The 15,061-nt window shown below is 42.3% G+C and overlaps 1 protein-coding gene across 1 annotated transcript in view; it reads right to left on the bottom strand.

Annotated features, from left to right (window-relative positions):
• KIF5C (kinesin family member 5C) overlaps positions 1-15,061 on the bottom strand; it is an 85,842-nt gene that overhangs the window by 8,050 nt on the left and 62,731 nt on the right. The window contains exons 16-25 of the mRNA XM_054830474.1: positions 14,537-14,725; positions 12,212-12,329; positions 11,025-11,101; positions 9,509-9,618; positions 8,566-8,667; positions 7,854-7,914; positions 5,639-5,710; positions 4,736-4,840; positions 2,234-2,450; positions 1,132-1,245 (exon numbers count right to left, since the gene is read on the bottom strand). Coding sequence (XP_054686449.1) covers positions 1,139-1,245; positions 2,234-2,450; positions 4,736-4,840; positions 5,639-5,710; positions 7,854-7,914; positions 8,566-8,667; positions 9,509-9,618; positions 11,025-11,101; positions 12,212-12,329; positions 14,537-14,725 — 1,158 coding nt within the window. The 3' untranslated portion in view covers positions 1,132-1,138. The remainder of the gene's footprint in view (positions 1-1,131; positions 1,246-2,233; positions 2,451-4,735; positions 4,841-5,638; positions 5,711-7,853; positions 7,915-8,565; positions 8,668-9,508; positions 9,619-11,024; positions 11,102-12,211; positions 12,330-14,536; positions 14,726-15,061) is intronic.

The following is a 15,061-nucleotide window of genomic DNA, read 5'->3' on the forward strand; positions in this document are numbered from 1 at the left end:
GAAGTAGATACACGGAGGCTATGGAAAAGCCAATTTCAGTTCAGAACGAACTAATACACAAAAACCCTCGGCAAAGACTTGCCCTAATTCATCCGCAGCGAAAATATGTTGCTTGCAGCTACACCGCTCATGGAAAACACAATGAACAGAAACAATCCGCACAACACAATAACAGCTTGAGTGCGCCGTGATGGATGGTTTGCATGCATGCATGACGTGAAACATTCTCAAGGCAAAAAAAAAAAGAAAAAGAAAGAGAAAAAACCACCCAAGAATGCTGAGTGCCTAAAGGAAACCACATACTATTAGAAGAGAGTCATAAGACAGAATTAGTCCTCAAGGAGGGAAAAAAGCCAAACTTGGAGGGATAACTTAGCAGTCCACTGGCTGCTTTTCATAGCCACACACTACCATCCCACTCTTAGTATGCCTGTAACATAAAGTTACCATCTAGAATAACAGCAGATGTAAAATGTCTCAGAAATAATGAGCATTTCAAGCAATAAATGTGGGGGTACATGAAGTAGTCTCATGGGAATATGCCGCTCATCTTTCCAGGACAAGATTTTTGCTTAGGAGAAACCCTCAAGCCCTTGCAATTAAAGTAAAATATTTACTTATCTGAAGAGAGCTGAATAAGAGTGCAAAGCACAGGAAACACAAGTAAAGTTTGCCAAATTGCGACACTCAAATTTGGAGAGCTCTGTGCTACTGCCACTTACGGCTACTCTGCTCCTGTCCCAGGCTGGAATATCACAACAAGGAAAGATATTCATGGTACAGAAAGCAGAAAATTGTATCAGCAGAAGCAACCTCTGGAACTCTATTTTTACGACATGAGTTTCACACCTCTGTGTGCCAATTTCAGTACAGATTTACCAGAGCACTTTAGTTTACTAAAAAAGTTTTAAGTGATAAATCATTAAAATAAAAACCCTCATCAGCAGCTTGCAAAGCATTCTAACAAGGCACTCCTCACTTAAAGTACTGACTTTCGCAGTTAAATTATCAGCAAACGACTCCTACTAAAACTAGAGAAAAAATAGTGTGGGTCTTCTAAAGCGAGACTGAAATAGAAGAAAAACTGGGTAATCAGTGAAAGTACAGATGAGTAAGTTACTTTGGTCTTACTTCTCGTCTATTTGGTGCTGTGATAGTAGCTGGAGTTTGACATCCCTCCCCCTCGGATGGCGTGGACAGCCGTTGGAGAAGACGCTGGGTAATGACCAGGGCGGATGGGCTTGGCTGCAGAGTAGAAGTAGGAAACGGAACAAGACATTCAGCTTTCACACAAGGTTTTTTCTTCCTCCCCTTCTCCTCTCGTACAAACCCCATCGCTTCCAAACAAGGAGCCGTGCTTGGCAGAGTATTCCATAATCCAGCTCTGCATTCCCTTACCTCGGCCAACAGCAAATACATCTGTTTGCTGCTTGGGACAGAGCCGTTTAACCACCCCATGCATGTCCCTCACCTCTGCAAAGAATGTGGACTGGCTATACAACAGAGGGAAGTCACGACCCTCTTGGTGGTCAGTGATGTACCTTCTATGTCCAGTTTGACTATTTATATCACTCCAGAAGGTGCTGAGACAAAGCTGTCCATGGCTTTCTACAAGAGGTAACGTACAGCAGGAAATACTGTGTGCTGCCTAATTCCCTCTCAGGTTTTAAGACGCCAGTATTAGCATCACCATCCAAAAATTTACCCTTTGACTTTAGCAATTCCAACAAATCATTTCAAAAATTGCCCCATCTTAAACGCCGTTGGATTGTACGCACGCAGTCAGATTGCGCCACAAAGATATATCCAGCGTCTGAATTACACAGGAAGATTTTTGACTCTAAATCCCAAGGAGAAGTAGTCAGGGAAAAAGCGTGGAAGGGACAAGGTCCCAAAAGGCAAGGAAAGAATGACCACAGAAGGAGAGTACGTGGGGGAGGAGGAAGAAAGTGAGAAACTAATTTAGAGAGACAAGTTTTCAGGTCACTAGAAGGGCACACAAGACCCATTATGCCATTTATTTACTGAGTTAAATAGCAGAGGCGCTTTAAACTTCAGGTGGGGCAGATTCTATTAAAAAGTGAAGTCTTTGAAGATTCCTGTGCAGCAGAGGAGAAGCAGACCCTGTGGTTTGCCCTGGACTGCTGCTTTCAAAGCTCTATTTAAACACGAGCAAACAGACCAACCATGAAGTATGTGAGCAACCACTAACCCTTTAGCTCCATGTCCTTACCAATTTGAGCAGAGTGTGCTCTCCGTGCCATGTTTTTGGCTCTCACAGCCTCCTTAATGCGATCTACCTCCTGCTGGTACCGTTTGCGGTCTCTCATGGCGTTCTCCTTGGCCTCCTTCAGTGCGCTCTCCAGGGCCTTAACTCTCTCTGCCGTAGCTCTAAGTCGTTTTTCCAGCTTAGGAAGCTCACAACGAAGATCTGCATTATCACGTACCAACTGCAAGAAAAGAAGTTTCCAAAATATCCTATGAGAAAGTTTATTCCAGTCAACAAAATTCCAGAGATCTCATCCTGAAGGGTGAGGGCTCCAGGACAAACCCTGCTGCCGCAGGGCACTCTACTCCCATATCCGCTTTTCTAGGCCTTAAGAGCAACTGCGGCAGAAACTCTACATTTCTTCAGAATGCAGAAATGTCCAGCATTTCACAAATACTCGATCACCTCATTATTTTGAAACAGTAATGCTTAAATATGTCTTGCAGACAACACTGGTTATCATCAAAAACTCAGCATCCCCACTGGTTATGGCACACTTACCTATTTGTTCCCTACTCAAGCATACGGGAAAATTGGAAACTTGAATGCCTCAAACATCGTTAAGAAATCACTTTAAGGTGTGAAGCTATAAATGCGATGATTACATGCAACTCTGAATTCATGCACCTCCTCAATTAAATACGAACCTGAGCAAGGTCTATCGATTATCAGAATAACATCTAACTTCACATGCAACTATAGCCAAGATAGAGAATTGATTTTTTCATAAATAAAAGCCTGATGCAAACAGTTAGAAAATCTAGTACAATTTCTACTGAACAGATTATACCACTACTAGAAGTCAACAGAAAACTGTTCCAAAGGAGTGATTCTCCCTTTTCTGGAGTGAAGAAAGTGATTTAACTACCACATTAATAATACAGTAAAGCAACGCACGTACTAACATTCACACGTTGTTTGACAATCAAAATGTTTTACACCTGCTAGTCCAGGCTTAGTGCCAGAAGAAAAACACAAAGAAAATTTAAAAAAAAAAAAAAATTCACAACGTGCTCTTTCTGCAAGTGTTGAAGCCTGTTCTACCAAATAGTTATGAAATAAGAGCAGGATGGTATCACATTCAGGTCAAGTCCAATGTCATTTTTCCTTTTAAGTTTCTTATGACACATGGACTCCTAGTTGGTTTTGAGTAAATATATGCTAATGGGAGCTATAAAAATCCATATCTGAAAACCCAGCAGATGCGTGAACTGAGTGCAAAAAAGGCAAAACAGTAAGAGAAAAGACACTCCTAACGTGTCCCGATTTCCACATTTAGAAACTAGGTCTTTAAACCATCTGTTCACTGGGAATCTCAAAATACTGAACCTTAGCGGACACTTGTCACGGTCCAGCATCGCTTGCTCTTTTGGCATTTCCACAGGAATAAATAAAGTGAATCTCAGAGCGTGTTGTATCTCACCAATTACAGATTCAGAAAACTGCACTGGAGAATGTTATGTTGCTCTTCAAAAATGAAATCAAAAGCATCTTACTGCTTTGTGCTCCACACTTGAACAGCAGGACACAGTTCAGAAATACCGACACCTGAAGCATACATACTTCTTGGCAGAAATGATTCAGTTTTATCTAACGAGGTGCTCCCTCGATACATACACCCACCATTGATACCTACACACTTCCAGTAAGCAGAGGTTAGGGCTCTTTCCTCGACCTATACCCAAACCGCTTGCCCACCGCCCATCCTCTCCACCCCCCGTTTGCACGGTGGGTACCAAGGGGGAAGGGCTCTCCGTAGCCCTTGTCTCTCTGAACAGCAGGGTTGCAAAGGAAAGGGGAGCTCCGTGAAAGAGGGAGGAGACAGAGATGGATGTGCCCAGAAACGGCAGCCTCAGCATCCCGGGGAGGCACCAGCCCTTAAGCTGCACAGAAAACAGCGGCTTCTTTGCTTTTGTACTCTGCTGGTTGACGCCACTCAAGTCACCTCCAAGGGTGACTCTAAGCAGCTTCAGACAGACCAGGAGTCAAAACTGGCGATACACAATCCATCTAGAAACCAGCAATCTGCACACAAGGCAATAACAAACATTTTATTCTGATTTTTATGTGTTGCACCAATACAGGGACAATTAGTCTTGCCAAAACTGCTAGAGTCTATTTTCATAGAAAAAAATAAGTGCTTATTTAAGACATTCATAAGAAGTACGAGCGGTTGGAAGAGCAGCTCTAATACCAACCCCTAATGCCAAGAATTTTAGTTGAGAACTATAGGTACTATTTCCTCAGACGATACCTACATGTTATCTTCAAATATCCTTTTAAACATAAAAAGTACATATTTTTTTAGAAAAGGTAATTTGTAGTACTACAGAACAGTGATACACGTAAATTTTTTCTCGTAGCTGAGTTTTCAGAAGAAATGACTATTAATCAATGAAAAAGACACCAAAGATTTTGAGTTATTTTGATTTATAATCAGACACCGGCAGGATGCGGAGCCCTTACCTGTTTGTGAACCTTTGTAAGCTGTTCCAGGTTGTTCTCAAGAAAGGAAATTTTCTGCTTCTGCGCAGCGCTTCCACCTCCGTCGTCGCTGTCAAGTTCAACGCTCTGCACAGAGAGTTGCAGCATTCAGCAAAGCCAGGCAGAAACTCAAGAGGAAGCTCAGGACTTTTGTGAATTTAAGCTTCCCAAAGGTAGAAAAGTCTTCCGGTGCCCCAGATTAAAGAGAATTTATTTTACCTGTTCATTTGCTATTTAAGAGCCACATTCCCCGCTACACAAAAAATAAACTCTTCTTACTGAACAATTATGGGGGGATCCTGAATAGGAAAATCATAGATTTTAGTGGGGAAAACCCCTTTTCCCTCTTTTTCCACTCCTGGGAGACATTTTTATGTAATATGGGTTTTCAACCTTAAAGAAAAAAAAAAGTATAAAACCTCCTCCCCAAAACTCCTCTAAAGGACTGAAAAGCGTTGCGAAGCCTTTGACTGTCATGCAGCTCTGACTTTTCTTCAACAGTTAAAAATACATTAATTTCTGCCAAAGAATAATTGTTCACAAGCTAGTCATAAGCCCCTAGAAAAAAAGGGCTGCAGCATTCAGTGTAGCATAAGTTAATCCAAGTCATATTGAATAATTTCTGGCACCCATTAATGCCATCTTTGAGAATTTTGTAACCAAACTGAATTGGATTGGTTCACTTTGATTAACCACCAAGACTTGTCCTTAACAAATTAGGACCAAATGAAAGCTAATAAACATCAGAACAGTTTTAATCATATTACTCACTGGTTATTGAAAAAGACAATATCCCATTTTGTAACAACGTGCACTAAAGGCTTCCAGCAAATTACAAGAATACTACAAAAAAGGTAAGATGCTGGTTTAAGAGTACAGCCTTACTTTTTTAACGCGGGTGGTGAGATCTTGGACAAACAGTTTGCGTAGGTTGTGAAGAGTCTGAAGTTCTCTTGCCTGGAATCAAAATAATAATTTAAAAAAAAACCCAAAACCCCACAAACCAGTAAGACATAGTAGACACTCTGGTGTAAAAATTCTCCTCAGATTTGAGTTGGTAATATGACTTTGTTGTGCTTTACTTCTAGCCTGTAGGCATAGGCAGCTCACCGAGAGGCGGGGCCCATGCCTTCCCCACCGAGGAGGTCTTGCGCCTCCCAAGGTGTTCACCACACCGATGCTACCAGGGAAAATACCTCGACTCCATCTTAGGGGTGGGGAAACAACAGCAGATAGCTGAAGTCTCACCAGCTGGCCGTGGTTACACACATCTAGCGATGTGAAAGAGCTCTGGATTCACACATTGGCCCACTCTGAATGCTTATTCACAGGCACTTAAGATGTTTAAGTGCTTTTTAAGTTTTGGCAAAAATCCAGGCTTTTTTCGTATGAATCAACTTCTCAGGCTTGGTGAAATCATCACGTTACTGGAGATGTGACACAAGGAGCGGCAACCCCGCGCCTACTCCCAGAAGGACGGAAGCACTACACCATTTGCAGGAATGGAAACTCTACGGGTGGGCAGCTGGCCCCGGTGCCAGGCTGTGCCAAAGCCGTGCTGAACAGGGCTGTCTTTCCAAAGGTGCTGAGGCAACCTCAGCTTTCCCATTTTGTGCTTATCCACTCACAGACTGGAATTTAAGAGAATCGCTCAATAAGCTCCACCACAACTACAAGCTTTTGAACTCGATTATTTATCTTTGTATCTCAAAAGAAAAAGACAAAACTGACTAGAAACCAAAAAGGAGAAGCTTTTACGGCTAGAAACCGTACGTTACAAGCACAGCTTATTTAATATGAGCGATGTGGTACTCAGAAGAGGCACCGTGTGCCATTCTAAAGCAAACACAGCTGCAGAGCAGACACCTCCCCGAGAGCTCCCCTTCAGGGTGCTGCTCCAGCAGACCTCCACCCCGTAACCCCCTCCCACAGGTCCCCTGCTTCTGCTTTCTCGCCAGCCCAGCGCTGGGAAGAAGGAGTCGTCAGAAGCCAAGGCAGCAGCTGTGGTCCCACCAAGACTGTTCTTCATCCCCTCCTTCTCAAAGTCATCGCCCAAACCACACGCAGTGCCCGCGGAGCCTGATGTCTCTCCACAGCAATGGGCAGGGATGAGCCACTTGTTTGGCTTTTGAGGGCTCGTGATTCCCTGTAATTTGTTATGCTCGATTTTTTAATTCCTGCTGCAGTAATCATTAAAATTCTAACAAAATGAATAGAATTTTAATGTAACACAGTTCAAAGATGTTTATGCAAAAATTAAAAAAATACCATCTGGGTTTCTGCAAGCTGATGGTTTCGTACTGCCTAACTGATTTCCAGCTGCCTTACTCATTCAGCGTACAGGGCAACTCAAGTCTACGTGCAAGCTCTGTAAGTATCTGACGAGTACAGTTCATACCAGAGAGGTTGGTTACATCTGTCCCTCACGTGAGTTTATTTTAAGAAGGCTCATGTCAGGGGGAGCCATCAGGATCCAAACAGTTCATCTTCAGTAATGAACTCCAACTGATCCTGAGGCCAGTATAAACTTAATTTTTAAAGCGTCACACAGAGGAGAAAATGCTGGTTTTGAGTTCATAACCATGTTAACACGAGCAACAATCACCGTATGGTGCCCCTAAACCAGCTGTGGTTTTGACCAGCTTCTGAGATCTTTGAGAAAGCTTGCATATTTTACAGACAGATAAAAACATAGCTTCCAACAAAAGTGTGCAGCAACATCTTCACAACTGAAGTCATCCATCATGGATTGCATTTCTAACATTGCATGCACAGTATCATATTTCTGGTCAAGTTAGAGGCAGGTATCTGTCACCTAATTGTAGCTACGCTATTCAGTACGCTGGTTATTTCAGGTGATTTGAAGGACAGCAAAATAAAAGAGTACCGGTAGACTTATCACTGATAGGTTATTCACAGGAGGCAACAATAATATTATTTAAATTTTAAAATTCAATTTCATGATTTGGCAAAATGCACAAATTTAGCCTATTATGATATAAATTGGTCATTTCCTTGGGCACAGATCCAAGTGTTTGGTGATAGATCAGTGATGAAGACCTAGGGGAAAAAAGCTCAATGAAGTGTAATTAAGACATACCACTGTTTCCTCCAGCCCCTTAAGATCTTCTCTTGCTTGTTCCCTTTTATCATTAAGCAGTCTAGAAAGATCACAACATCAAACACGAATCAAAAATGTTGAAGTCATATAAAACAGAAGAGACTCAGTCAACATTCAGTTTGAATAGAACATCTGCAGATGTGAGCAAATTGTACATCTCTTTGCATCTGTAATTATGCTCTCGACTGTCCCAAATACGCAGCTTTCTCACACGGAATGGCTGAGACGGTATCTCCATTTTTTGTGTCCACAGATGAAATTTTTATCTCTCATTTCCAGAAAAGACATTTATTCAGATGTCTGATTTATTACCTAAAAAAAAAAAAAAAAAAAAACAAACCACAAAAACCCCCCACGCCCAAAACCCCAAACTTCTTTCTTGTTTGTTTTTGCTGTGCATTAAGGAATGAGGGATTTCACACTTGCTATCATATTTCATAAAATCAGAGCTCTCAAAACATCTTTTTTGGCAAGCATCAAAGCCACTATTGAAAAGCCTATTATATAAAAACATGGAGTAATTGCTAATCATTTATTAGCACCGCATGTTGGCTTTCTTACTGAAATGATATTTTCAGCGTAAATCTTTCAACACAAATGCCTCTCCCTAAGCGACACTATATTCAAAGTGACACTATATTTGAAGCGCCACCGTATTCAAAGACACCAGATGAGAAAACTGTTGACTTACATGAGCTTTTCTAGTTTCATTTCTCTTTCCTGGTCCTCAATTTTTAATTTATCATAATCAGCGCTCAGTTTTTCTTGTTCCAGTTGCAGCTTCTGATTCATGCTAGAACGGGAAAGAAAAAGTCAGTACAGCTCAGTCCTGAACCCCACAAACACGGGTGGGTAAATCTCCTCCATAAACAAAATGGGATTAGAGAGAGAAAGTAAAGCTGTACTCTCTACTGAAAAATTCTGAAAGATATTAAGCATAAAGGATCTGAAGGACAATATTTAAAAATATTGGAGAATGAAATTCAGCGGCTTGCTTCCTTTATCCTAAAGGACACAAACTGTTCTTGCCGTCTTTCTGTCCCGCCCCTCATTTCCCTACTATTAGTCTTTGGCCACAGAGTGAATATGATGAAGGAACGAAGGCTACATCAGGATTGCCTAGATTTTATGAACACTGACAAAAAGAAGAGTACAGGAGCAAAGAAATCCATTTTTCAGGTGCTGGAGTATCTGACTAACAGAGCTACACTGTCGTATCAGGAAGAATTATTAAGGGTGTGAAAATGGGACACACTGGAGTCACCCAGACTCTTAGAAAGTTGGTGGCAGGACTAATTGCTGTAAGAGGCCCTCAAAATCTTTATCTTTTAAAATCTGTTCTCCTCCAACCTTCCTTTACCTACTGACCTGCTGGTGTAACATTATTCTTTCTTTTTTTTTTCCCTCTCTATTATTTTATGGCCTTGTTAAAGCTCCACAGTAAAGAACTAGGCACTATAATCCACTGTGCAAAATAATTAGAGGGGTGGCTGTGGGATGTAAGGACACTACTTTCTGTAAGGCACCGAAATATATAGCCATCAATCAAAACTACCAAAACCAACCCCAAACCATCCCTAGAGCGTCGCAGAACAGGACAGGAATACAGAAAGCGATGGAGCGAGTGAACATACTCTCTGATTTCATCGATGATTTTCTGCTTCTCTTCAATTTCGTCCCTCAGCCTGGACAGCTGCTTCTGGTGGGCTTCCCTGTGACTCTCCATCTGCTGCTCCAGCGCCTTCTGCAGCGTGCACAAACCAGAGCCACGCGTGGAACAGCAATCGGGTAACACACAGCTAAGCTTCCTCCTTACGGGTCAGCTAAATCAACCTATCCTTCTGGATCTGAGTGAAGCTTATCAAGTCAGGTTAATTCAGGAATCTGCCCGGTAGATCTTTCTGTGATTACCAAACTGTGCCTCTACTCATCCAAGCATTTAATCCAGACAGTTTTTAGCCATGGATGTACATCAATTTCTACCCATTTTCTTGCAAAAACTACTGCATGTGAAGGCCAGGGTCTTAGCATATCGCGTGCCAAGAATGCGACTGTTCTTACCAGTCCTCTGTTATTTCACCTGCTTATTCACCAGGAAAACGTGTGTACAGCTCTACCTGTGACAGAAGTAAAACTCAAAACACCCTCCCCCTTTCGGAGAACTGTTTATCCACAGCTCTGTTATTTAAATTCTAGGATTAGGCATAACTCAAGTGGTAAGAAAAACTCAGTGCATCTCTTTAGATTGCTAATAAAGGATTTGCTTTTTTTCTGCCAACTGTAAGGAATAACTGTACAACCTGTACGACTGTTTTAATAACTTACAACTCTTTATAATGGAGGTAAAAGTTCTGAGGCTGACAAACCTCTATCGCTATCCTTGTAAAATTATATTTTTCCTTTTATGCAATTTGCAACCCCATCAGAGACACAACTCGCACATTATTGCCGAACATTTCTTCTGAGCGTTCCAAAGGAAGAAGAAAATACCAGAAAACAGGCTTACATTTCATTATTATTTCTAGGGGATAGTCAGAATTGCCAAACAATTTGGGAAAGTGGTCTGGCCTCTTTTTTATTGAATTTGAGTACCTAAATTATATTAACCCCAATAGTCTGATTCACTACTTAGCAAATTGACTTTCAGCAGAGTTCCACTGGCAAAAAATTAGAGTACCGTAGAGGTGAATCAGTATCATTTTTCAATCACACATAACAAACTGTTCTCGACTATAGATGCAATATACCAGCTCTTGTATTTCAGTTCTCCGTCCATGTGATTGGAGGAACGCAGGCATCTCCACTTCAGCAAACACAGCCCACTGAACCTCTCTACTCTTTGAAGCTGGCTCAGCTTACAAACTGGTCTCAGAAGACGCGCTCGCCTCAGATATTCAGGCTGTAACTTACTTCTTTCCATCATCTGGTCAACAACCTCAATACTAGCAAGTTCTCTAATTTCACATAGCGAAGGTCACTCAATTACACGAGGTCAGGTTTTCTAACAGAGGCTGGCAATTCTGACAGAGGCTGAAAGTGTTTTCTAAAAGCACATGACATATACAGGAAGGCAAAATTACACCCTAATTATCAGCTTAATGAACGATCTCACTGAGAAATGCCTTCTAAAATTGCCGCACGCCACACTACCTTCATCTCCTCTGCATCCTGAAGCCGGGTCAGATGCTCCTTCTCCTTATCCTTGAAACTGACTTCGTGCATTTTCTCTGTTTCAAGTTGGAGACAGTTGAGAATTAACCACACAGTTTCAGAACGTGCAATTAAAAACCCCCAAACAATTCCTCTTTTTACAGGGGGCAGTGAGATCAAGGGACACAGCTTTGGAGGGGCAGAAGCAGCCATGGTTTGGAGTATCCACCCCGTGACCGTACTGCCCAAACCTCCTTCTCCTCCACTAACAGCCCACCCAGCACCTTTCCGACCTACCCTTGTCTCCTCGTAACCCCTACGTATCACAGTCCTCCCTGTCCCCTTTTACTCTCTGCTGGGAAATGGTGCCTCCAGAACCAGGTCATTTCTTATGAGTGGGGTAGGAAAATCAGGAGAAGGAATAAAATTCTGCCAGAACTCATGTAGGGGATGTTTTTAAAAGAAAGAAAAAAAAAAAGTTAAATAAAAAAATCTTGTCACCACCTGCTGCTCCCAGAGTCAGAGAAGATCCCTCGTGCAGAAATTCAGAATAATGTTAAGGCTAGTAGGTCACATTGCAATTATACATAAACCATAGCATTGCAATGTAGCAATGCTACAAGAAAAGCTTTTGATATACATCTTCCACATTAAATCAGAAGGGGAAAAAACAGCAATTCTTGAAATGAAGTCAGCTGGATCCTATAGGGGAGCTAGGGAAGCCACACCTTTTACTGGATCCTAAGGGAAGTGGCTTCCTTTTGAACGGGGCAGGGCATTTGCCAAAGGGACAACTGAAATTACACGGATATCCAAGAGTTTTACAGAATAGAGATTTAGCAAGACTGATTGGTGCTGTTTTCCTAAAGTTTTTTTATTTTATTTTTTACATCATTAAAGCATAAAGTGAAGCTTGTCACAAAGTTTTTGATTCTTTTTAAAAACTAAGTTTCTCTGTATTCTGTGAATGGACTAGGCTGAAAGGGGGAATTCTGGGCTTATCTGCAGTGTAATGTACTACAAGGAAGTGCAGTGCGTTAAACATTCTGAATCACAATTTTATGTCTTCACCACAAAATACTAAGCAGATAATAAAATGTTGTAGGGCTGCTGTACATACGATACTTCAGCCAATACTGAAATATAGCTGGTAAAAGAAACGATGACCACAAGACCCGATGTTGTACCTTGAGCACGTAACTTGGCAAGTTCTTCATTGAGAGAATCCTGTGACTCTTCCAGCTGCCTTCTCTTCTGCTCCATATTTTGCATGTAGTCTGTAAGGGACTTGATCTTTGCTTCATGCTTTAAAGACATAGGGAACAGCAATGAGATGTGAGTACCACAGCTTGTTACCTAAGAATCCAGGTACTGCCCTACCTGGAGGGGGGGAAATAGAAAGCTCTCCACATCCAGAGCTGATGACAAGCAGAAAATACAGCAAGAGATCTGAGAAAGAGCTAATGGACCGAAACAGACTGCGTTTTTAAAGGTCACACGCAATAGCCCAAGACAAACACTGAACAGCGCAGGTGGTAATTCCAAAACATCGTGGGAAGCTCATGACTTGGTGTTAAACAAACAGCAGCAGCTTTCTAAAACCAGCTGAATACCGAGCTTCTGAGGTGGCTTCCTGGATGCTTCAACCTGCAGAAGCTCAGATGGACTTTCCCCAGCCTTCCTGATGATTTGTTTCTTGCTAACATCCTTGTGAATTAGAAGGGCGTATGTTTAAATAGAAAAATAGCGAAGAACATAGGAAAAACATCAAAAATTGAACTACAATTTTCTAATTTGGGGATAAAATTAAGATACTGTCTGGGAATTACTACATCCTATTAATGAAATGGATGCACTGAAGCACTTGTGGTTCACTGTTCTTAAAGTTCACCTCGGCAGAGAGGGGCTGAGACCTCTGGGTTGGTGCTACTTCTATGCACTGAAGATCAGACTTAAAGAGCAGTAATCCTTAGCAGGAACTAAACCAGTTCAGCCCGTCCTGGCACCGAGGTCTCTGGGAAGGGAAGGGCGCTTGCCCGAGTTGCACGCATTGGGCAGTAAGTCCTCCAACAGATTTCTCAACCTGACAAGAAATCTAGTCAACTCCCAGCTTGGCTCCAGAAGGGAGACTCCTGGTATGGTACGCAGAGGTGATGCAGCATTTTACGGATCAGCGTAACACCGTACCTGCGTAGCCCTATGCTATGGCATTGTCATTGGTAGCAACAGGCCACCGGCTTTGTGCTGAGCTTGCAAGGCCTCAGGACTGAGGCTTGCCAGGCTTGCTCTCTCTGAGCTCTTCTTGACCTGTCTGCGGCTTTTTTTAATTTTACTTGGTGGCTTTATAGATAAGGTGTGTTGCCCATTTTGATTTTGAACATAACAACGCCCAGCTTCTTCCTGGTTTTAAACACAGATGGGCCTCAACATGCACCTAGCTGCAGAGCTTCCAAAATACCAAGGCAAGGCGATCACCTGCTTACGAGTTATTTCTGCTTGGTTTCTTCATCACATGAACATACAGCACAAGTGTAGGAGAAAAAAAATAGATGCAGCCTTGCAGTCTCACCTCTTATATTGCCTCTTTCCACAAGATTAAGTCTTTCAAATCCTAAACGTCCAGTCTCCTGTCTGTAAATAGGTACTGAGGACAACAGTTAGGTCATGCTTGTGACAAGCTCTGAGCATTGGAGTGGCCATGTCAGCCCAGGGTCTACTTTAAGACAGGATGAAAAGTGTAGTTTTTACTTGACATTTTTGGACAGCAAATCCCCTCAGGACTCCAGCCTCCCCTTAATACTAAGAAGCTCACAACTACACCTTTATCAAGCAGAACTTAATAAAGACATTCTGCTGCCAGACAAGAGGCTATCCTTGCTTCAGATTTTCTTAGGCTAACTGGTATCAAATGGAAGACAGTAAACAGTATCATCTCCTCCCCTTCACATGTCCACTTCAAGCAGTTGAGCATGGCAAAGCAGCGAGCCCCCTCTCCTGCAGCAACCATCACTGCTTGTAGCTGCCGCCCATGGTGAAGCCCTCCAGCCATCTGGATTTCTAACTTATATGGTAACGTTTCCCATAACATATTATTTTATATACTGCTGCCTGGCTATCTTGGTAGCATACTAACAGACCAGATACGGGGGCTTTCCGAATGTTTTGCTACTGAACCACACAATCGCTGCTTCCTTTCTCAGGTTGCTTTTAAGGTGAAAATACAAGATACAAATTCATGCTGAGGAAATCACTCTGAGGAGGATTTTCAGTATTATACCATAGCATACATTCTGAGATCTACAACAAGGCACGATCTTGCCACAGAATGTGCTGAAACACATTGAGGGGGAAGAATGGGAGAAGAGAGAAAACAACAACAAAACAGACAAGAGAAACATCACTCTGCTCCCCAAAGTTTCATTTCTCGCTCCTAGCACATACATTTTATGAGGCAGGAGGCTGAGAAAGTCATCAAACCTTGCTGCAAAGGCACAAGGAAGGAACAAACGTACTTGTGAAATGAGGAGCTGGCAAGCTGCAAGCTCCCTCTCGCTGGCGTTCATCTTCCTGTTGGAGTCTATCTGGGCGCTCTCCAACTGCTTGCTGCGGTTCACCAGAGACTTCACCTCAGACTTCATCTTGCTGATGTAAAGCCGTGCCATGGTGAACTCCTCCTCAATCACCCCGTTCACATCTGCTAACTAAACACACACAAGATTGCAATCTTGAAGGTGTGGTTCTTACAGGGAAGTCAATGCAAAGCAATCTTCCTGCTGTGAAACTCTTGTCTAGAGCTAGGAAGCTTCTGTGAAAGCAAGCAGTCCTCAAGGAGTACTTTTAAACATGTTATATCACTGTTTCTGACAGTCCTCACTGATAAGCCTCAAAAGTGAGAAATTAAGGCTTGCACTCACAGTGTGCTTCATCAATTTAGTGATTCAACATCTAACGTACTCAAGCCCGCCATCATGGCCAGAGCCCGTTTTGGAGAATTCTTCTCATGTCACCGGCACAGGAAATTTTGCTTCTTTCAAACA

This window comes from Grus americana, chromosome 6 (genome assembly GCF_028858705.1).
Source record: "Grus americana isolate bGruAme1 chromosome 6, bGruAme1.mat, whole genome shotgun sequence".
Classification (NCBI taxonomy): Eukaryota; Metazoa; Chordata; class Aves; order Gruiformes; family Gruidae; genus Grus; species Grus americana.